At 48.5% G+C, this 21,494-nt stretch overlaps 14 protein-coding genes across 14 annotated transcripts; 6 read left to right on the forward strand and 8 right to left on the reverse strand. All coding sequences in view use genetic code 12, as the record gives it.

The window, feature by feature from the left end:
- Nucleotides 1–102: 102 nt before the first annotated feature.
- Nucleotides 103–1,107, reverse strand: PSN45_002197 (NADPH-dependent methylglyoxal reductase Gre2; the record flags this gene model as incomplete). Its single annotated transcript, XM_006689216.2, has 1 exon — nt 103–1,107. The coding sequence occupies one exon, from the start codon at nt 1,105–1,107 to the stop codon at nt 103–105; it is 1,005 nt and encodes a 334-aa protein (XP_006689279.1).
- Nucleotides 1,108–1,701: 594 nt separating this feature from the next.
- Nucleotides 1,702–2,712, reverse strand: MGR1 (mitochondrial inner membrane i-AAA protease complex subunit; the record flags this gene model as incomplete). Its single annotated transcript, XM_006689215.2, has 1 exon — nt 1,702–2,712. One exon carries the CDS (start codon nt 2,710–2,712, stop codon nt 1,702–1,704), a length of 1,011 nt encoding a protein of 336 aa, XP_006689278.1.
- Nucleotides 2,713–3,079: 367 nt separating this feature from the next.
- Nucleotides 3,080–3,535, reverse strand: COX6 (Cytochrome c oxidase subunit 6; the record flags this gene model as incomplete). The annotated part of the gene is made up of 1 exon (XM_006689214.2): nt 3,080–3,535. The coding sequence occupies one exon, from the start codon at nt 3,533–3,535 to the stop codon at nt 3,080–3,082; it is 456 nt and encodes a 151-aa protein (XP_006689277.1).
- A 371-nt stretch (nt 3,536–3,906) lies between these two features.
- PSN45_002200 (uncharacterized protein) lies at nt 3,907–4,428 on the reverse strand (the record flags this gene model as incomplete). Its single annotated transcript, XM_006689213.2, has 1 exon — nt 3,907–4,428. One exon carries the CDS (start codon nt 4,426–4,428, stop codon nt 3,907–3,909), a length of 522 nt encoding a protein of 173 aa, XP_006689276.2.
- Nucleotides 4,429–4,913: 485 nt separating this feature from the next.
- On the forward strand, nt 4,914–5,576 carry PSN45_002201 (uncharacterized protein; the record flags this gene model as incomplete). Its single annotated transcript, XM_066157815.1, has 1 exon — nt 4,914–5,576. One exon carries the CDS (start codon nt 4,914–4,916, stop codon nt 5,574–5,576), a length of 663 nt encoding a protein of 220 aa, XP_066013912.1.
- A 1,153-nt stretch (nt 5,577–6,729) lies between these two features.
- On the forward strand, nt 6,730–7,395 carry PSN45_002202 (uncharacterized protein; the record flags this gene model as incomplete). The annotated part of the gene is made up of 1 exon (XM_006689211.2): nt 6,730–7,395. One exon carries the CDS (start codon nt 6,730–6,732, stop codon nt 7,393–7,395), a length of 666 nt encoding a protein of 221 aa, XP_006689274.1.
- Nucleotides 7,396–7,810: 415 nt separating this feature from the next.
- Nucleotides 7,811–8,863, forward strand: MRPL35 (mitochondrial 54S ribosomal protein mL38; the record flags this gene model as incomplete). Its single annotated transcript, XM_006690155.1, has 1 exon — nt 7,811–8,863. The coding sequence occupies one exon, from the start codon at nt 7,811–7,813 to the stop codon at nt 8,861–8,863; it is 1,053 nt and encodes a 350-aa protein (XP_006690218.1).
- A 160-nt stretch (nt 8,864–9,023) lies between these two features.
- On the forward strand, nt 9,024–12,032 carry PSN45_002204 (uncharacterized protein; the record flags this gene model as incomplete). The annotated part of the gene is made up of 1 exon (XM_066157816.1): nt 9,024–12,032. One exon carries the CDS (start codon nt 9,024–9,026, stop codon nt 12,030–12,032), a length of 3,009 nt encoding a protein of 1,002 aa, XP_066013913.1.
- A 167-nt stretch (nt 12,033–12,199) lies between these two features.
- Nucleotides 12,200–13,249, reverse strand: PTC7 (Protein phosphatase 2C 7; the record flags this gene model as incomplete). The annotated part of the gene is made up of 1 exon (XM_006689210.2): nt 12,200–13,249. The coding sequence occupies one exon, from the start codon at nt 13,247–13,249 to the stop codon at nt 12,200–12,202; it is 1,050 nt and encodes a 349-aa protein (XP_006689273.2).
- A 558-nt stretch (nt 13,250–13,807) lies between these two features.
- On the forward strand, nt 13,808–14,083 carry TIM11 (F1F0 ATP synthase subunit e, mitochondrial; the record flags this gene model as incomplete). Its single annotated transcript, XM_006689209.1, has 1 exon — nt 13,808–14,083. The coding sequence occupies one exon, from the start codon at nt 13,808–13,810 to the stop codon at nt 14,081–14,083; it is 276 nt and encodes a 91-aa protein (XP_006689272.1).
- A 206-nt stretch (nt 14,084–14,289) lies between these two features.
- Nucleotides 14,290–16,182, forward strand: PEP7 (carboxypeptidase Y-deficient; the record flags this gene model as incomplete). Its single annotated transcript, XM_006689208.2, has 1 exon — nt 14,290–16,182. One exon carries the CDS (start codon nt 14,290–14,292, stop codon nt 16,180–16,182), a length of 1,893 nt encoding a protein of 630 aa, XP_006689271.1.
- A 268-nt stretch (nt 16,183–16,450) lies between these two features.
- PSN45_002208 (uncharacterized protein) lies at nt 16,451–17,404 on the reverse strand (the record flags this gene model as incomplete). The annotated part of the gene is made up of 1 exon (XM_006689207.2): nt 16,451–17,404. The coding sequence occupies one exon, from the start codon at nt 17,402–17,404 to the stop codon at nt 16,451–16,453; it is 954 nt and encodes a 317-aa protein (XP_006689270.1).
- A 123-nt stretch (nt 17,405–17,527) lies between these two features.
- FUM1 (fumarase fum1) lies at nt 17,528–18,994 on the reverse strand (the record flags this gene model as incomplete). Its single annotated transcript, XM_006690153.2, has 1 exon — nt 17,528–18,994. One exon carries the CDS (start codon nt 18,992–18,994, stop codon nt 17,528–17,530), a length of 1,467 nt encoding a protein of 488 aa, XP_006690216.2.
- A 381-nt stretch (nt 18,995–19,375) lies between these two features.
- Nucleotides 19,376–21,469, reverse strand: PSN45_002210 (uncharacterized protein; the record flags this gene model as incomplete). Its single annotated transcript, XM_006689205.1, has 1 exon — nt 19,376–21,469. One exon carries the CDS (start codon nt 21,467–21,469, stop codon nt 19,376–19,378), a length of 2,094 nt encoding a protein of 697 aa, XP_006689268.1.
- Between the last annotated feature and the right edge of the window lie 25 nt (nt 21,470–21,494).

Consider the following 21,494-nt stretch of genomic DNA (forward strand, 5'->3'; position numbering starts at 1 on the left):
GGTGAGGCTTGATGTTCTGTAGACTTCAGTTTTCTAGTCTGTCTTCAATATTCTGTAGACTTCAGTTCTATAGTCTGTCTTCAATATTCTGTAGCAATCCCTCTAATAGACTCCGACGTCGAGCATCTGCTTCACAGAGTCAACCACCCCCTGCTCCAACGAAATCAAATCCTTCTGACCCAACACCGTCAAGGTTTCTTCACAGTTAGTGCTGGCAACTCCAAGCTTGTCATCCGGAATCACCTCTGTAGCTGGCAATTCAAGTTCTGGGAAGTGCTTGCGCACTATCTCCACAATGCGGCCCACAGATACACGGCCATTTCCCAACAAAAACCGGTGTCCTGCCGCTGATTCAAGTTCAAAAGCCCTGATATGGCCCTCAGAAACATCTCTAACGTCAGAAAAGTCTCCAAAAAGCATTTTTTCGGCAGAATAGTCCTTCTTCAACACCGAAGATATAATCCCCAAAGTGGATACTGGACCCTGTTTTGCAACTTCATCATACGCCTGGGGACCAAACACTAAAGTAGGTGCATATGTGGCCAACAGGAACTGGGGCTTCTCATTTTCCAAAAAGTCCCAGGCAGCTTTTTCGGCGAACTTCTTGGATCCCCAGTACGCAATATTTGGCTGCAAAGATTGCTCATAGGTGATAGAACTCCACAGTTCTTCAGTGATAACAAGGTCACTTCCACCATAGTGATCGGATGGTGCACAGTGGGCCACGTAGGACGAGGTGATGACCACTCTCTTGACGTGGGGACCATATTTGTGGGCAGCCTTCAAAACGCTCGTGGTACCATTTATGGCAGGAATGAGGGCCTCCTTTTCAGGGTCTTCAATAATAGGAACAAGAGGAGATGCAACATGCACCACAAACTTGATGTCCTGATGTTGCTGGAACACGTCGTCAAAAGCATTGTCGGCAGACAACTCAGGAACCACCACAAACAGAAATAGGGGGTTATTGATGATATCGGTGTATTGCTGACATTTTTCGTGGGATCTTCCTGAACCTACAACTTTATAGTTTTTGGCAAGTAATTTTTTGACAATATGCAAAGCGATGTAGCTGGTGAAACCAGACACAAATACAACAGTAGACATGGGATGGGAGGTGGATATGGGGATTTTTCAAAAAATGAACGGGGAATGAGAGTGGTATATATAGTGTTGGTGACCGATATCACCGATAGGGGATGGCAAATGCTTCACTTCGGCATCATTTTGGTTCCGGTCCGTACGCCGTATATATGTGTGAGAATGAAACTGGGGTGTAGACGGAGCACAAGAGGTTCCGCATTCCGAGATGGAAATATGGCATATGCAGATTTCACCGAAATGGAAGTCTACTAGACTCATGTAGTAACCCCGAAAGAATGAGGGGTGACAGCAGAAGATTATAATATATTAGCGAGAGAAGGTCTATGGGACACGAACGACATATAAAGCGGTACGTAGGGTAATTGGATAGAGAATGGTGCTATTAGCTAGTGTGATGCATAACAGAATATTGGAGCTAATTTCTGGTTGGTGTGGTTGTGGTTCTCAAGGGTTCTTTCACCAATCTTAGTGTTCACTAGTCTTGTGGTTCTCAAGTGTTCTTTCTGCTCTCAGTATTCTTTCCAGTCTCGTTTCTGCTCTTAGTCTCCTTTCCAGTCTCGTTTCTGCTCTTAGTCTGTCGGTTTCTATCTATGAATCCTAAGCTTCACCCACCTCATCTACATCCTCCTCCTCCCCAAACCGACTAGGCGGAATCAACCGAATACTAATATCCGTCTCCACCTGCAACTCCGCCCACGGGTCGTAGTAGTCCCACACCGCGTCCAAATCATCGTCTGTCTCAAGCCTCCTATTTCCCAAAACTATAGGCGGTTTGGGGTAATTTTCATCCACCACAAATTGATACTTTCCCTCCATCATCAAGTCAAGTCGGTTGCCCTTGTTGATCTCCAGCTCGTCCTTGAGCTGGTTCGTAAGGAGGTTGTTGGCAATGGCTTCATTTTCCTGGCGAATATTGTTGTAGATCTGGGTGAACTTTTCGTGATCGAGCAACCGGGAAATACTACTGATTTGAAGAATGGGGCGACTGGCGGCCGCCGGGTGTGGTGGCACCACTGCCGCCTGCACCGTGTCGCTGAACTGGCCCAAATCTTGGGCATTCTGGGACTTTAAGCGGTGAACTGCTTGGGTTACAAACTGCTCCTCAACAAACGCATCGATGGTCATAGGAACATAGTTTTTGGGCCCAAACCACCAGTGCACGGGCTGCCCATTTCTGAGGGCGAGGTCGGTGTAGTACTGGCGTTCCTGCTGCCACGGGTCAAATGGGCTTATGAGTCGAGTTGTTTCCAACCCGCTGTTAAATATCAAGTTGAGTCCAACAAGCCCATAGGTGTACTTTTTGAACGAGAGGCTCCACGACGGCACGCGGCCATTTCGAAGCAAGCGACTGGATCGTAGGGCGAAGGAGCGGGAAATGAGGCCTAATCCAAGGAAAAACTGGGCTGCTGTTAGGGCCTTAAGGGCAGTCCGGTTATCTGGTGGAGGAACTAGAGGACCCCAGAAGTGGAGGCCAAAGCTGGGATTGGTGCCGAAGTTGAGTTTTTCTCGAAGGAATAGCTCCACGGGAGTGGGCTTGCGGGGGTTGCCACCGTTTTGGTCGCCACTTTGGTCGCCGTTGTTGTTGTTTGGCGGAATGTATACTCCCATGGGTGCGTTGCAATTGGCGAGAAAGCGCGAGTTGGGTGTATGGGTCAGAAGTGATGGTAGAGACATAGAGACAATGATGAAGATGCAATGAAGATGCATGAAGATGCAATGGAGATGCAATAAAGATGCAATTAAGATACAATGAAGATACAATGAAGATACAATGAAGATACAATGAAGATGCAATACAGAAGATGCAATGCAGAGAATCCAATAAAAGAGAAAATGGAAGGAAAATGGTGAAAAGTAATTGGGAAATGGTACATAATCAAGGACTGAACCTAAACCTTAACCCAGAACATCTCAGTCAGTTCACTTAACTCATTAGTGTATATTTTATGAATGAATAAATACTGCGTCCATTCATCTAAGCATCTTGTGCGTACAACTCTTCTTTCAAGTCAATACCCAACTCTTGTCTGATATCCTTCAACTCTTCCAAGTAAGCCTCGTACTGCTGCTTGTTTTCAACCTTGTGCTTCAAGGCTTCAAAAGTTCTCACGGCGGTAGGGTAGTCGTTCACTCTTCTACAGGCCAATAAAGCCTTTTCAATCACGGCCGGAGCTGGCACCAAATCGTAGGAAAAACAGTTGTTCAAGATTCTTTGCACCTCGAACAAATCGTATGCTTCTTCGAACTCCTGCTCGTATCTGGCGGTAAATTCTTCGAAACTTTCTTCGTGGTGGTCATCCGAGTAGTTTCTAACCTGACGAACAGCCACTTGCGAGATCATGAATCTGTTGGCGGGCGTGGCCAAACTGTGTAAGTGGGCTCTTGGAATGGCTCTAACTCTCAAAGCTGAACGGACGGTCGATGCAAACATTGGTGTGATTGAATGGTAAAGTAGGATGTTTAGAAAAATTTTTGTCTGTGAGTTCATTGGATCGTAAGTTTTTGAGGGTGGCGTGCGTGCGGCCACCGAGTTTACCGTTGGCGGTAAAGCAGTCAGGTGGTGTCAGGGGAGAGGTGAGGCGTCAAGAGTGGGGGAATAGAAATAGACAGTGTACGGATATGGGGGTTTGTGTGTCAATTGCAATGGGGTGTAGAAATTGTGGGGGGATTTGGGGGATTCGGATGATACCAGAAACGGCCAATAGAATGTTCGCATTTGGCAATCCACCTGAGACACTTTAGCTGCAAAAACCGAAATGGGGAATCTGCCAAGTTTTGACGCTGGTGGTGTCAGTGAAGTTTCTAGTGCCTCCGCAGTACCGACTTGCGTTTGATAAACTTAAAGTCGTTCACGAGTTCAAAGTCTTTCATGGTGTTTGTGTTGATGCTGACCTCCCTGGAGACGTTACCGAGTCTGACGGTTAGGTTTAGGGTCAGGTCGTCGATTTTGATCAAGTCGTCGTTGGTTTCGCGGATGAACATGTAACCATTTTTGTTGCGTTTGTAGAAGGTGGAGCTGAAAGTTTCGTGGAACTTTTGGATGGAGAGCCGGGGTTGGCGGAGGCGCCTGGCAGGGTGGAGGTTAACGGTCACATGGGGGTGAGAGTTGGGGTGAGAGTTAGAGGAATTGGGTTGGGGGTTAGAGGTAAAATGGGGGCTTGAGCTTCGAGACCGGTGGCAGGTGGGTGGATGGGTCAGAACCTCAGCCCCTGGATGGTCGGTGGGATCGGATTTGGAACGAACGCTCCGGTCGCCAATGGAAAACCGGGCCAAGTCAGTGGTCGGTGGAACCGGCTTGGTGGGTGTTTGGATCGGCTCAGCCATGAGCAACGGTGTCAGTACCGGAATCAACCCGGTGCCAGTAGTAAAATTGGCGAACCGGTCGTCAAAACTACCCAGGGTCCCACGCGCAAACTCATAGCTATAGCTGGGGCTTTCGTGGACCTCGCCAATAAAGTCGGGAATCAGCTTATTGTATGCTCGCGTGAAGCTGGTGTTCCATATGGATGTGTTTGTGTCTGGTGGGTGGAAGTCCAAATCATTAAATACCGGAGTCGAGTGTGAGGAGGACGTGAGTAAAGGGGTAATGGGGGCAGACAAAAATGATGAGAGCACTGGCAGGGAGTTCTGGCGCAGGTGCGGTGGCGGGAAGAAGTTGGATGTCTTGCGCGAGCTCAATGAGCTGGTGGAGGTGGAGATTGAGTCCAGAGATCGGTCTTCCATGGGAGGTGGGGGGGGGGGTGAATTTGAAGATTCGCACTCGCACTGAAAATAAACGACTTTGTTTATAACATCATTACATAATACACATGAGTACCGAGTACAAGAAGTGGAAAGAGGCCAAAGAAGCCGAGGGCCAAAGTCCCGCGCTCGAAGGGGGTGCTGGAACCACAGAGGTGCCGGTTCCGGTACCGGTACCAGGGGCTACAGTGGCTACACCTGGTGCCCCTGGCGCCCCTGGCACCGACCTTGGACTCCCACAGGTAGGTACCACCGTACCAGGGGTGAGAATGGGCCAGTTCCCGCCATCGCCATTCAACGGCATGTCGCGGTTGCCTATGCCCAGTCTTGCGGGCCTTGGGCCGGCGGTGGTGCCGGCGACAAGTGTCCAAGGCCATGGCCAGTACGAACAGCTCCTTGAGGAGCATCGGTCCAAGACGCTGGTGGGCCAGGACGACAAGACGACGTCGACCTCGTTGCCACTGCGCCCAGTGTCGGGGACCCGGCGGGCGGCACAGAATCGGTCTGCCCAGAAGGCGTTTCGTCAGCGAAAACAGCGATACATCGAGGAATTAGAGGCTACTGCTGAAGAGGTGCAGGGGCTCAAGCGGACGATTGAAGATTTGAAGACTGAGAACTTGCGGTTGCGAGACTATACGATAGCGCTCCAGGGACGGATTATTGAGTTAGGTTCGGATATGAAGGGCCTGTCTGACAGTGTGTACAATAAGATCATGAGTACCCGGCAGTGAGGACGGATGAGGATGTGATGTTGGATGCCAGGATGCCAGGATGCCAGGATGCCAGGATGCCAGGATGACAGGTGGATGCCAGGATGCCAGATAGATGACAGAATGCCAGGATGTCAGATGGATGCCAGGATTCCAGGTAGATGCCAGGATGCCAGGTAGATGACAGAATGCCAGGATGTCAGATGGATGCCAGGATTCCAGGATGACAGATAGGTGTCAGTGGGTGGAACTGGGTGTCAAAACTTGACAGAATTCCAGGATGTCAGGTGGATTCCAGGATTCCAGGATGACAGATAGGTGTCAGTGGGTGGAACTGGGTGTCAAAGATGTATCAGAATTGTGCGAGAAGATGCCATGAGAGAAGATTGTTGGGCCAAAAGGCCCGGAATTGACGCCAACCTCCCTGAAAACATAGACGGTAAGTCTTTCCAAAATGTTTGAAAAGTAAAAGGCTGCCACCACTGCTTTTGTTCCTATTAAGGCCGAGCCCTCGGCCACCCCAACTACAAAAGCCCATTGTCCTGGACCTATGATCATGGAGTTGACTCTAAGGACCCTTGTAATCGCCGTATTGCCAAATTACAAGTTTGCAGCAAGAGTCAGCGTGGCGCTCGGAAACTGAGCGCGAACTCACGGACTCACAGGGTGGTTCGACCGGTTGATCTGCACTCAGGAATAGCCACACCCCCACCTCCCCCACTGTATCTCTATCTCCCAGCATCTTTACCCGCCTGGCTCTCTGGATCCCGCAGCCACTTCCACGGTGGCAGGTGGAAAAGTCCCGAGTTGCGTTCTGTGGCGCCTGTCATCACATGAATTTTTTCCTCCCTACCCCTTTCGCATTCCTTGGCCTCGCATTTGTCACCCGCCTATGACACTTCCCCCCAACACTTTCATCGATCTCCTTGACAGTCTTTCATCTCCCTGGTATCTTTTAAAGATTGGATCAGCTTGCACCCCACGCCGCTGGTGTGCATATAACCACAAAGAGTGCCAGTTGTTCCTCAACCGGGCTCGTTGCAGGTGCTAGAGCCTCATTAAGCCCCGCCGCATCGGGCAAGCAAACAATAGATGTTCATGAGGCATTATGCGGTGAAATTTTTCTTTTATGTATGCGAATATAAATACTGCAAATGCCGTTTTCTGCCGCTACATGGAAAGTTTTTCAGAGGAGGCCCTCCAACCGGTAGAGCTGTATAATGAGTTTTTGGAGTGGATGGAGCAGCGTGATTATGGTGGTAACCGCGTGGTGGTGTGCACTTCCGGTCTCACGTCTGCGCCTCAACCTCATACGGCGTATCTACCCACACCTTACTCCCGAAGTTATCCTCCAAGTGGCACCCGGTTTATGACCGGGAATCCTGGGAGTTCTAATAGAATTGGTAGTCCAAGTAATAATGGACCTCCTATCAGTGGAGGTGCCAAGTTTTACCTGCTTCAAATAGACCTCCACCTGGCACCGGCTAATGAGGCACACCAAATAGACTGGAAGAAGCAGATCGAGCAGATCGACCTTGAGCACATAGATCTTGATGATCTTGATGGGCTTATGGTGGATGATGATGATGAGGACGAGGATGAGGTTGCCTGGAGGTTGGATACAGAGGAGTTTCCACACATCGGCTTATTCCCCACCCTCACTCCCAGGGAGGAGATGGAAGATGAACAGGAACAGGAACAGGCGTTCCTAGACTCCCACCAACAAACTCAATCCAATCCAGTGGCCCCCGGGCTCTTCCCCCAAATGGACCTCTCTGATGAATCCCAGTTTTCCAGTCTCGATATGCTCCCCCTCAACCCCAGCTACATTATGCCTTAATTGGTAGAGCCAATCTAAGTAACTGCTACCCCTACGACTAACGACCTGCTGACCGGTTCAGCCTATGTATCTTCATATTCAATCTGATAACCTAAACTATAACCAGTCTTCTGCGAAAAGGCTGCACGGCATTCTGTCGCGGAGGCGGAATTCCCGCATGGCAGATCCCAGGAAGTCAGGGAGTCGACAGTAGAGAACTCTAACGCGCTGACTCATTCCTTCCATGGCACCCCGTTTCTTATATCTACGTGGTGTTCGGCATTCGTACCTCACCTTCAAGGGGCCGGTTCAGGCATGGCGGTCCCGGTGCGACCCGACAATAACCAGCCTCAGTCACATGATCGCAAACACGTGCCACGCCCCCCGTGATGCCATCCTCTTTCGCGACCTCAACTCAAATTTTTCAACCACCACCATGATCAGAACCTTCACCCGTTTCCTCACCCAGGACCTCAGAGCCGGTAAGGGCGTCTGGACAGACTTCACGTCACGTGCAGAGTCTCTCAAGGCCCAGCTGCCTCACCAGCTCGCTCCCACACCCCCCAACAAAAAGGTGTACCACTCCCCACCCTTGATCAACGAAACTTTCCAACAGGCCTATGAACTTTTACAACAAGAAAGCGCCAACATCTACAAAACCGCCCAAAGTGAATCCGATCCTGCTGTAAAAGACAAGCTCTTGGCGATGGCTGAGGCCAAAAACCCCGAGGTTTTGTACAATATGCACCGTTATCCTCAATCGTTGGATTTGTCTCAACCAGTATATAGAAACTTTGCCCGTAAGCAATGGGAAGGCCACGATTTATTGGTGTTGATGCAGAGACTCGAACAGTTGAAGGTCATTCCCGACACAATGCCGACGTTGGTCCCCAAAGTGGATGTGAAAATCAAGTTTCCTCATAACACCACCTCCGAATTCAGCGGTTGGATCACCCCTGGTGAGATCTTACCAGCGTTTGCTGTGAGCCAGCCACCAGTGATCCAAGTGCAACACTTTGATCACGGCGACGTTCATGCGGTCAGAAAGTACACGGTTTTGGTGGTGAATCCCGATGAGCCGGACTTAACCACCAATTCTTTCAGGACCACCTTGAACTACGGTGTGGCCAACATTGGTCTTTCGTTGGAAGACAATACGTTGGATGTGGGTAAGTACTTGGCGGAGCAGTTATCTGTATTCCGTGAATACGAGCCGCTTGTGCCTGAAGTGAATAGCGGAAACTACCAACGAGCCTGTTTGTGGTTGTTTGCACAAAAGGATAATGCTGATATATCAGTGGACACAAATGCGTTTAACTCGCAGAACTTTGATATTAGGCAGTTCAGCGAGTCGTACGGCTTGGAGGCGGTTGGAGCCCATGTGTGGAGACAGGTGTTTGACCGGCTGGTGAATAGAGTGAGAGAGCAGTACGGGCTCCCTCTGGGCCGTGTGTTCCACCGAGTGAGAAAAGCCCATCCTTTGATTTAGACTTGTAAATAGACAATTACGTTATTCTGTAAAGGTATTAGCCTTCATGTCTCTGGGCAGTGTTCATCCACCAGTTTACAAAATTCAACCGGTCCATAGGTTGCACAGGAAACAGCGTATTACATTTGCTCCACAAGTGCGCACTTTTTACTCATCACCCATGGACCGCTCCATTCTTGTGGAACTCAACACCAGAGCCTGGGCCGGTGACGACGTGCTCGGACTCCTGGCCAAGCTCGACTCATCGCTCAAGAAGAACACGGCCTTCGTCAAGAAAATTAAGTCCAGCATGAACGCAGACCAGGTTTCTGTCGTCACCCGGGACATCGAGCAGTTGAGCTTGTCCAAGTATTTGAGTGAAATAATCAGCGCCGTCTACGACGGAGCCGTCAAGGCCAACAAACTTGTCGACATCGAGGCGTGTGTGGCCATCTTGTCGAAGTTCCACCAGCGCTTCACCGTGAATTTCACTCCACAACTACTTTTGCATATGTTGATAGGACTCTCCAACGAACTCAACGGCGACGACAAAACCACCAAACTCGCCCGCCAACGGAACTTGTTGAGTTTATTGGTGGAATTATCTCTAGTCGGAATCGCCAGAACCATCCGTGATGTCGAGAAACTGCTGTTGCCAGAACCAATTTTGAAGAGATTCAACACCAAAGAGAACCTGTCTCAGCTGATTCTTGTGGTTATGCTCAAGGTCTTATTGCTGTACGAGATAAACAGCGGCGAGTTCTTGGTGGTAGCGGCCAAGGTGTTCAAGAGATATTTCGGGCTCATGAAGGAGTATTTACCAGAGGAGGCAGAAGTTCTCGATGGCATTATTAGGGGCTACACCAAATACAACTTGAAGATTTTACAGGACTTGAACATGCAGTTGAACGCCACGATCCGTGACTTCAACAAGCTGTCATTGAAGTACGGGCGGTTGTTTGATGATAGAACGGACGAGTTGGAGGTGTTAAGGGCTAAACACGAGATGTTTTACACAAAGCTCCAGACTTTGTGTGAAACCATCGACCAGGAGTTTCCCGAGCTCACGGTGGATGAAGTGGCGACGGAGAACTTTGATCTGCACAAAACCATTGCGTTTGTGGCAGAAGACTCTCAGGAAGAGTCTCAAGGCATCTGGAGTTCCTTACAGGAGCAGAAGTTCTACACGCAGATTCCATCTTTGGACGAGCTCAACCAAGACAGGTACAACAAGACTCGCCGGAAGTACGTGAAGTTGACGGATGGTGAAAAGGTGACGCAGTTTCTAGCAGATTTCGAGTCCATCGATTCAGAAGACGATATGGAGACGTTGATTTTGGTCTTCAACCGGTTGAACTTGAACAACAAGGCCACCCACAACCGTCTCTTTCGGTACTTCACCGAGTCAGAATTCTCGACCACCTACAAATATGCCACGAAGTTTCTCAAGATCAACCAAGACAACTTGCAGGTGTTGGTGCAAGATACCAGAGACTTTTTGGACTCCAAACTCCGGTCTCAGCTTTCTTCCGCCAAATTGAGTTTCAAGCACATATACTTCTACGTGGAGTTCATTAAGTTCAAGTTGATCCCACCGTTCCAGATTTTCCACAAACTCAAGGCTTTATCATCTCAGATCCAGTCTTCAAACAACCTCGATATCTTGACGGTGATCTACGACACTTGTGGACGGTTTCTCATGTATGATCTGGACTACCGAGACCAGATGGTGCAAATGGTGACTCTTCTTAAGCAACACCGTAAGCTGTCTGCCTTGACAGTGAATACCAAAATGGCCATATCCAACCTACTTTTGATCATCGAAGCTCCCAAAGAGAAACAAAAGCCAAAGGAAGTGGTACAAAAGTATACAGTTGAACAGGCATTTTTGATCCGGCTTCTTCGTGCGGATCTCAGCCCGTCCACCCTCAAGCCCATCACCGAATTGGTGCTTAAATACCCCGTTAGTAATCCTCAGTACAACGGCTTGATGATTCAGCTCTTCACTGAAATCGAGTTCATCAACTATGATACGATTCACCTGCTCATTAGAGTGTTGAAGGCCTTGAGAGCGAGGGACAAAGACATTGTGGTGAGAGTGGTGGACCAGCTCGTGGAAAACGTATATAGAGGCATTGAACTCAACGACTACAGGATGAATAAGGAGAGATTGGTGCATATGAGACTATTGGCCGAGATGTGTAATCTCAACCTCATCACCTTCAACTTGATCATAAAGTTGTGCTTCAAGATTCTTTGCATCGGGCATCCCAACAACCAGCCGCTTCCCATGAACTACCAGGCGGAATTGGATATGCCCAACAATTACTTCAAGATCCAGATGATCTGTTTGTTATTCACCCATTTAGATCTAGTTGTTCGGCCGGCCAAAGGATCAAAGAAATCTACTGAAGCATTATCAGCTGCCAACGAGGAGCGGAAGCGTACGTTCCAACCGTTTGTAGTGTTTTTCCAGTACTATGTTTTCTGCAAAAATCCGTTGCCGTTGGAGGATCAGTTTAAGGTGGATCGTTTCTATGAGACTTACAGTCAGGTTTTCGACTTCAAGAGGTTTGACACGATTACCGACTGCTTGCTCGAACTTAAGTCTATCATGGCAGCCAAGCAGAAGAAAGAAGTAGATGAAAACGAAGAGAAAGCCAACGGGATGGACTTGGGAGTCACTCAGAACGAGCATGAAGATATGGATGTGATTGAGGACGACGAAGAGTTTGAAGAATCGGACGACTCGAGTGAAAGTGGCTCGGATGACGAGGACGACTCCATAATTGGTGAAGATGACGAGGATTTGGATATTTCAAGTAGTGATGAAAGTGTGATAAGCTCCAGACTGAAGGACGAGTTCACTGAAACCGAACTTGATGAACATCCACAGTCGGATCCTGAAGCCAAATTCCAAGAGACGTTGGCGGAAGAGTTCAAGAAGCTCACAATGGAAGCGTATTCTGAGACCCCAGTGACTCGAACTTTGAATATGAACATTGGAAATGTGCCCAAACTCCAGAACAAGGAGAAATTTAGTCTACTTTTCAAAAAGGGAAAGACGGTGGGTGCCAGGGAGATAAGGTTGAATGATGAAAGTATTCGGTTAAAGATCCAGAAACAGAAGGAACAACAGGAAATGTATAATAAAAGGATCATGAACTTGGTGTCCAAAATGGAAGACTAGGAATGTGATTGCAGCGATAACTGCTTTCGGCGAATTAAAGAGATTGTGGGACTGGGATGATAATTATTACAAGATTTATAGGAGGTATAGTGATTGTAAATTTCAACATCAACTAAAATTTCCTGGCTATGAGTCAATGGTCTAAACTAAACTAATGCACACAGGTGTCACAACACCTTGACTAAAACTACAGTGATGTCGTCCTCTTTCCCTCCCAAATATTTCTGCCCCGTCAATCGTGATAACTCTTGTGCAAAGGCACTGGGGAAGTTGGGGTTTTTTGACACACTCACCACCTCTTTCACAAAACTCTTGGTTATATCCTCCTGACTCAAACCGGACTCAAACCGGTCTTTCAAGAATATTTCAATGTCCTGCGGAATAATATTATCGGTGACTCCATCGGTTGCAAATATCACCACATCGTCTTTTTGCAACTTCCAGGTGTACTCATCAGCAAACTCGGGCTTGTCAACAATATACCTTTTACCCGCCATCTCCGCCTGTCTGAGAACATGCTGTGGGATTTTGGCCAACTGGAAAGGGGTGTTGAAATTGTGGGTTTGGAAGTTTGTCTCGTTCACTAGCTTATAGTCTCTGAATAAACCACACCAAGAATCACCCAAATTGGCCACTTTGACGGTGTAGTCATTAGAGAACACGCCCAAGCATGCGGTAGTACCTCCGATCTCGACCTTAGGACTTTGGAGCACGTCCGCAAAAGACTTTATCAAAAGGTCTTTGGGCGAAGTGTGAGGGCTGGCTTCGAAGTTATGCTGGATGAAATTGCATAATTCTCTGGAGATGGCCGACGAGTCATAGCCGGCCTCGCTCCATCCCCCCACACCATCGGCCACACCCACGGCGACACTGCCATCTTTGAAAGCCGATACAAAAAGGTTGTCTTCTCCAGTGGGAGACTCCAACGCCGGGCTGAGCTTTTTGTTTTTACGCTTAAAAACGTTGGATTCCTCCCGATCTTTGGGCTGGTATGCAAAAGCAATGCTGAATAGGTCGTCGGAGCCGATGTTACCTGCCGACGTATGCTCCGACGATGCGGACGATTTTGCATCGTTGTTGAGGTTCCAGTAGGATGATGAGAAGCTGAAACATCGTCTGGAATTAAGGGAAAGAAAGCTGATGGGGAGGGTGGATGATTTGGAGAGTACATGGGGGATACCTCTCTTTGCGACCGATGAGATCATAAGGCCGATCATAAATACGAAGATGTAGGTACAGACAGTGGTGAGGGATCTGTGGTGGTGGAACATTTGTGAATCAGGAAAGGCAGCAGGGCCTAACAAGCAGCGGTGCGGGTGGTGGGTGCACGCTCACACGGAAATAACTACCGGTGGGAGGCAGGATGACAGTTAGGAGATGGGGAATAAAACTAGTGGTAGTATTTGGAGATGAGGAATTAATAGTTGTGTGGCGTGGGGAGAAATGATAGGCGTATGTTGTTTGGAATTTATGGTAGTCCTAATAGTAGAAAATAGGACCGATCGGACCCGGATGTAGACCTGATTCGTCTCCAACATGTTATAGACACTCAATAATCCTGGAAGACCCATGTACCAGTATTTATTATTCTCCACCTTCGAGTGTCACCCCCTATAGTCGACACCTCCCTTTCCCCCCACCATATAAACCCTCATTAATCCTATCACGGCTGCAAATTCAATGTGCCTGAACCAGCTCCCGGCGCGCCAAAAAAATTTTCAGTTTCATTGGCCAATAAATATCAAAACTCTCAGAACATATTCATTAGCTTCAAAATGTCGACCAACTTCAACGTGTTAAGATACTCCCTCTTGGGTGCCGGTGTTGTCTACGGTGCCTACCACAGATATAGCTTGGAAAGCTCTGTCAAGCAAGAACACGCTGCTAACGCATACGCTCAAGAAGCGAAGTTGATCAACAAAGCCAAAGCCGAATATGCCAAATTGAACGCCCCAAAAACTCCAGTGGCCTCGACAGGCTCAATTAATTGGGAAGATCCAAACTTGGATATTGGAAGTGCTTTGGAATCCTTGGTGGCCAAGTTAGAATAAGCTTTGTATTTATTATAGAAATGCATGAAAGAATGAAGAGAGTCTCTGTAGGGTGGAGGATATGAAAGGGTGGCAGTATTAGGATAGGCCTCCCATTGGCAGTCTGTTTACCACTGTACTGATCCTTCTCTGTCCTCCTCCCCCACTTAATGGGTGTCTTGTCTTGTCCCCCACACTAGTTATCGGTGCGCGAAATACATATCTTCATGACTGCAAAGACCAAAAGAAGAGTGCTAGGAACCGTACAACAGGCCCCTACCACTGCCAATGGAAGTACCAAACTACCCATACAAAGTGGAGAACATCCTCTACCGGTGCCCCAGCCGGTGATGACATCTCCGTCCCCCATTGCACACACTGGTCCAGACTCTCTCATTTGCCCTATCTGTAACGAGAAAATGATTAGTGTCAACCAGCTAAACCAGCACATTGACGATGTGCACCTCGGCGACAGCAACTCAGATTCTCCTCCGCCACCCACTGCCATGCCTACCACCCCACAAAAGTTGGATTCTCCTGGCGTACTAGATAAGATCATCAAGAGAAACACCACCCCCACCAAAAAGATCATCAATTTAGATCTTTTTGAAGGCAGTAAAACCTTCAGCTTGAGTGACAGCAATGGCCGTGACGCAAACCTGATGTCCCCCACTCTCCACCAGAAACCCCGGGTCTCCAGGACCCATTGGGTCCAACCTTCCGGTAACAACACCTGTTCCATGGCCGGATGCTCCAAACAATTGAACGTCAAAAACGGCATAGTGAACTGCCGCCGGTGTGGTAAGCTCTTCTGCAACAGCCATACCGACTTTAAGGTGAAACTACGCAATCCTAACCCCGGTGAATCGATTCCTCAGTACGATAAAGACGGAATTTGGAGCAAGTGCTGTGAAGAATGTTTCTTCCACAAGCCTGATATCGTGGCAGGAACAGCTGTCAATGCTGTGGACTTGACGCTGCTGTTCAGACAACTTCGTCAAACCAGGCAGGAAGAAAATCAGTTGATAATCGACAAGACCGTCAAGAAATTCATCAAACTCGTGAACCTCTTAACCGAGTTCTACATAACATCCCAGCACCACAGGGAGGCTCCCCGTACGGGACTTTCGTCATTTTTTCAGACATCTACACTCGATGAGTCTTTGTTAATCGAAAAACAACGGGAGATAGTGGGGTACGAGAACTGGCAGGACCAAAATCTCGTCCAGTACTGTTACATATGCTTGACGAAGTTCGGGTTCTTGCTTCGAAAACATCATTGTCGTCTTTGTGGGCAGGTAGTATGTGACGACAAGTTTTCAGAACGGCAGGAGTGTTCGTTACTAGTGCCGTTGCCCATGATATTATCGAAACTTACACATCTAAACTATTCTGTACAGGTGAAAACACATTTTGACGAGGTACTCCACTCACACGACGACCTCTTCTCGGTTAGAATGTGCAAAAACTGCAAGGACAGTTTGCTTTACGATTACAAGTTGAAGATTCTCAATGAGCAGCATGATCCAAAGCTCCAGGAGCTTTTCTCGTACTATAACCAGTTGTTTGTGGTCAAAGAGAAGATACACCACCAGATGGCAAAATATCGGCGAGAGATGGATGCAGTAACGAAGTCCAAGTCCAATGCCGCTCTTGAATCGACAAATCGATTCAAAGACCGTGTGATGGGGTCATTTCGAGAGTTCGAACGGATATTAACCGAATTTAAGACAATATACTTTGTCCAGAACAGCGTGAGTCCGCAGTTTCAGAAATACGGTCGGATTCTCAAAGGCATCAACCAGAGCTTGATCCTTTTTCTTCAGGAAAGCTTGATGGAATTCAAGGATTTGAACAACAGATTAAAACAAACAGAAAATGAGGCGATGCCCAAGCAGCCCGAAGTGGAGATTCCCCGTCTAACGAAAAAACAGATAAGGGAGCTTCGAGAGCTGTTGATGGTGATGAACGAGCAGAAGTTCATCATTGAAAAGTTGATTAACGACGTGACAAAACAACGCAAGTTTGACGAGTTGCAGCCATTGCTTAATAACAAGCTCGAAATCACAACCGAAATCGACCGACTTGAGAGTGAGCTTGGGGAGTTTGGGTTTTCATAGATGTATTTTATAGACATAATAGACTTGATGGGTTGCTGCGTCCACAGTGCGAGCCAAAGGATGGCTATTGTTCAAAAAACCGCTACACCCATAGCTGCAAAAAAGCGCTCGTTATTTGTACCAATGAGTACAAACACAAACAGTTTCTGCCCCGGTCAACTTTAGACCAATCCTAAACCCAACTGGCAGGAAATGTTGTCTACACCATATTGAAAATAATAGAATCTATTCACTATATGAATAATGCAATTTACCTTAAAGCTCCTGGTCACTTCTTCATCTTCCGCCGCCGCTTGAGCTCGGCCCTTCTCATCTCCTCCTCCATCTCCATCTTGTCTTCCAACTCGGCCCTTCTACGTGACCGCAACTCCTCATCCAAGATCTCGGCTCCCGTGGCCTCCATGTCGTCCGAGTCATACTCGTCGTTCTGGTCGTAATAGGACCGTTTCTTTCCTCTGTTGAACAAGGCCCAGATCTCGTCTCTGTCATAATCATCGTTGACCTGTTCCTCTTCGTCCAGGATGATGAAGCCGTCGAGGTCTTCTTCATCTTCGTGGTGGTGGCTGCTACTGGGCTTCTGCCTTCCCTTTAATTTCTGTGCAAGTTTCTGCGAAGGGCCTCGAGCTGGAAGCGGTACTCTCTCGCGGGCCACCTCCCGTGGTGGTGGTGGTGGCGGCGCTGGCGTCTTATGTTTGGCCCATCTACTCTTTGGATCATCTCTCTTTGGGTCCCGCAAAGGAGATCGAGACTTGGACTTTCGGGCCCTAAGTTCAGTTTCAGGCGATTTCGACTTAGCCTTGATGGAAATCGATAGTTTGGTCTGGTCGATGTTTGAGGCCCTCTTCATCAAGTCGCTAAACTTCATTTTGGCGGGTTTGGGCCGAGCAGCAACCAGAGCAACTGGGGTGGAAGACACCTTGGGGGTCTGTGTGGGCCTGGAAACCTTTGTGGAGACATGCTGGGGAATGCTGGACTGAGATGGGCGAGAAGGCCGTTGTTTCAAGCCTTTTTTCTGTTTGAGCTGCTGTTCTTTTTGTAGTCTTTCTAGACGCCTTGCTTCTTTAAGTTGCGCAACGACAGCATCAACTTTACGCTCAGTTGACCTGGGGACAACGGGGGTGGACCGACCCGTGGCCACTGGAGGTGGCAGTGTGGAGGCGGGCGGAGGAACCGTAAGCTTGCCTTTACGTTGCACACTATCCAATATCCGCTGGAGGGCCATGTGTATGAGTGATGCGCGAGTGACGTTTTGCGCGCTTAATTGGTGATTGAGTTGGTGCAATGCGTACACACAATAAATATGTAATAAATACTGGCTATAAGTCTAGAGAACAGTTATACGCAACTACTTTGGACCAAGCATCTTCTCGGGTCTGACCCATTCATCGAACTCTTGTTCACTCAACATGCCCAACTCCAAAGCAGACTCCTTCAATGTAATTCCCTTCTTATGGGCATTCTTAGCAGTCTTGGAAGCAGCATCGTAACCGATCTTGGGGTTCAAGGCAGTCACCAACATCAACGACTCGTGTAAGAGCTTAGAGATCTTGTCTTCGTTGGCCTTGATACCTTCCACACAGTGAACTCTGAAGGATGCAGCCCCATCAGCAATCAATCTGATCGATGTCAACAAGTTGGAGATCATCACCGGCTTGAACACGTTCAATTCAAATTGACCCGAGGCACCGGCGAAGGTGATGGTCGAGTGGTTTCCAAATACTTGGGCTGCCACCATCGTCAACGCTTCATTTTGGGTAGGGTTAACCTTACCGGGCATAATTGACGAACCTGGCTCGTTTTCGGGCAATGACAACTCACCGTATCCACAACGAGGACCGGAACCCAAGTATCTAATGTCGTTGGCGATTTTGAACAACGAAACCGCAACCGTGTTTAAGGCTCCAGAAGCCTCCACAATAGCATCGTGAGCTGCCAACGCCTCAAACTTGTTGGGGGCCGTCTTGAATGGCAATCCCGTCAACTTGGACACCTGTTCGGCCACCTTGACATCAAAGCCAATTCTGGTGTTCAATCCAGTACCCACCGCAGTACCACCCTGGGCCAAAAACAACAAGTTGGGCAAGGTTTTTTCGACTCTTTCGATACCGTTGGTGAGCTGCTGGACGTACCCGCTGAACTCTTGACCCAATGTCAAGGGCGTGGCGTCTTGCAAGTGGGTTCTACCGATCTTGATGATGTCCTTAAACTCATCGCTCTTGGCTTGCAAAGCATCGCGCAACTTGGTCAACTCTGGAATCAAGCTACCAGAAATCTCGGTCACCGCCGCAATATGCATCACCGTGGGGAACGTGTCGTTACTTGACTGAGACATGTTACAGTGGTCGTTGGGATGGACTGGTTTCTTGGATCCCAATTCACCGCCCAAAATCTCGATGGCTCTGTTGGAGATGACTTCATTGGCATTCATGTTGGATTGGGTTCCCGAGCCGGTTTGGAACACCACCAATGGGAAGTGGTCGTCCAACTTTCCTTCGGCCACCTCGGTGGCAGCTTGCTGGATGGCCTCTGACAACTTGGGGTCCAAAGCTCCCAATTCCTCGTTGACAATGGCCGCAGACTTCTTCAACACCCCGAAAGCCCTCACTATGGGCGTGGGCATAACTGCCTGAGCACCTCCAATTTTGAAGTTCATTTTGGATCTTTCGGTTTGGGCACCGTAGTACTTAGTGGCATCTACTTCGATTTCTCCGAATGCGTCGGATTCGATTCTGGTCTGAAGCCGGGGGGCAGAGGACGACATGGATCTGGCGAGGGAGCTGAGAGTTGTTTTGGATGCAGCCAATCTTAACATTCTTATATATCTTTCAATTGTTGGAGAGAGGTCGATTCAAAGTCAAAATCAAAACGTCGGCACAAGGGAGATATATATAGGGATGAAAATTCGGAAGCTCGGTGGAAATGCGCGACAACGTTTATTTTTGATTGGTTGGTGGGAATCCGGGGAAGGATGTGCACGGATGTATATAGTCGGGTCGAATGGAGGAGACGAGGGTGGGGCCAAGGCCACGATGTAGGAATAAATATGATCAGACTACTATGGGTGTATAGATCAGATTGGGTACATAGATTGGAGAATACTGGGTGTAGGGGTCAGAAACTTCGGTGGGTGTATGGGTCAGATTGTGGGTGTATGGGGCATAATACAGCAGTGTTCCAACAGAGACTTCAGACTTCAGAGGTCAGAAACTTGCGGCCATGGCCAGTCCACCACCAGGGCCGTAGAAGCAACCCCGGCAACTTTGGACCCATTAGTCCCACTGTCTCTCTTCACCTTCTCAACATGGGCAATGTGCCTGGTTGCAAATTCTATCGGAAGCGCCCGGAGAAGGGCAAGAAGTGTACTATACTGTGGAACAAACTGTGTCGACTCCCACCACCTGATAATTTCCGAAAGCTCACTCACATACTCATATTTCGCAAGCATCTCAATGTACTTTTCCCACACGGCTCCGCTCGCGACGGTTTTATTTGCAGCCACATGCGATTTGAACTCGTGAATCGCTATTTGGGGTGCGTACATATCATCCCATATGTGACATGCTCCGGGATTGTTGGTGGGAGAGTCGGTGGCACCCTTTATTAGGGCTGCCAAGCATGTCTCGTCGGGAGTAATGTTATTTTGTCGGAGCTCGTTAGTGTACAATTTGTAGATGTTTTGCGGCTGCACCTGGAGCTCGCCGTGCAACATGCGTCCAATCACCGATGGAGTCTTGCGCTTCAAGTGGCCACCGTAGAGCTGGCGCGCTATGGCAAGCGAGTCGCCTTGTCGTTTGATTTCTGGAACGAGAGCTCGTACTGTCTCCGTATCGACTGGTACATGCTGGTTGGCGTACAACACTGTCATATACTTCTCTATAAGTATCCCCGAATGTCGTTCGACGAGTGTGGGCTCAGCTGCTACCATAATACTAACCATATCTCCGAACTGGCTCGGCCGCACTATGGGGATTAATAGGTGTAAAAGCATGTTTTTGGACACAAGAAGCTGGTGGTGGTCCTCCATGAGCTTTGTGATGATCTGGGTGGATCGTGAGGCTGTCAAGAGCTCGAACTCGAGGAGTTTCTTGATGAACCCGAGCCAGAGGGTTGAATTATGCTTCAAATCAGTCGACGCTTCGTTGAACGCATGAAGAAGCTCATCGGGGCTCTGAGAGAGCCAGATCCGGGTGAAGTAGAATGCTAGACGCTCCTTAATGCTAAGTTCGTGTCGACGCGGCCAGTGCCTTTCTCGTGACTTGACAAAGAGCTGTTTGGCCTTTTCTTTTGACACCAGCGATATGGCGAGAACTATGCCCATATTTCCTTCAAGGTTTAGTGAGCTACTGGCGACAGATGCAATATGTTCCTGGGCCTTGATGACGTGCAAGCAGTCTCTCTTAGGGCGGAAGACCGGGGATTCCATATAGTTGAACGGGACTTTCCAAAGGAGTTTGTTGAGATACTCGGCTGTGAACAACTTGGTGTGGAAAGGTGCACGGGGATTCTCAAAGAAGTCGATAGAGAATCGTATCACCACTGGTAGCTGTGTAGCGTCGTACTGGGACAAATAGAACACCATGTTGTTGAATATGGTTCTCAAATGGCTTATTTGGTGATGATAAGACTGCCGTATTTGAGATGCAAAAATGTGCCATAAGTCCACCTGGAGGTCGAGCTCATCACGGGAGACGGGGGTTCGAAGGAGCACATCGCCAATTATAAAGCCGGGAATATCCACCAAGTTCGTTAGCGACGTGCAAGCAGAACTGACATTGGCTGACAAAACACACTGTACCCATTGCTCTAAATCCTTTTCTGTGTACATGTCGTGGAAGCCATGCTTTGATACAAGAAAGAAGCAGGCCAAGGCCGTATGTAAGTGCTTTTCATCGTTGGCTTTAAACTGAAGAGATTTCTGGAACCCGGTGGTGATGTTGTTCAAATCTCGATTAAATGTATCCAAAAAAAACAGGTGTACATCCTGCACGTCGTGACCGGCAATGCGGTTCAACACACCGCTCAAGGCCTTATGTTTAACGTCAGAATTGTGTTGTTCTTCCATACAAATGCCTAAGATGTGGTACACCACTGGCTCGAGCAAACTATTTTTTTTAAACCGGGGCGGAAGCACCCACGGTGCTATGGCAAACGGAACTCTTCGGTTGTGGAGAAGGTCCAATTCGACCAAAAAGTGCAGGATCTGGGGTTCTATTTCAATGGTGGTCTTCTTGTACCGGTTGACGGTGTGGTGAAGATCGTGAAATGCCAACCGGTGGGCCTTGTCCATCGTACGCTTGAGCACTCCAAAATGG

The sequence above is a fragment of the Yamadazyma tenuis genome, chromosome 2, assembly GCF_029203305.1.
Source record: "Yamadazyma tenuis chromosome 2, complete sequence".
In the NCBI taxonomy this organism is placed as follows: domain Eukaryota; kingdom Fungi; phylum Ascomycota; class Pichiomycetes; order Serinales; family Debaryomycetaceae; genus Yamadazyma; species Yamadazyma tenuis.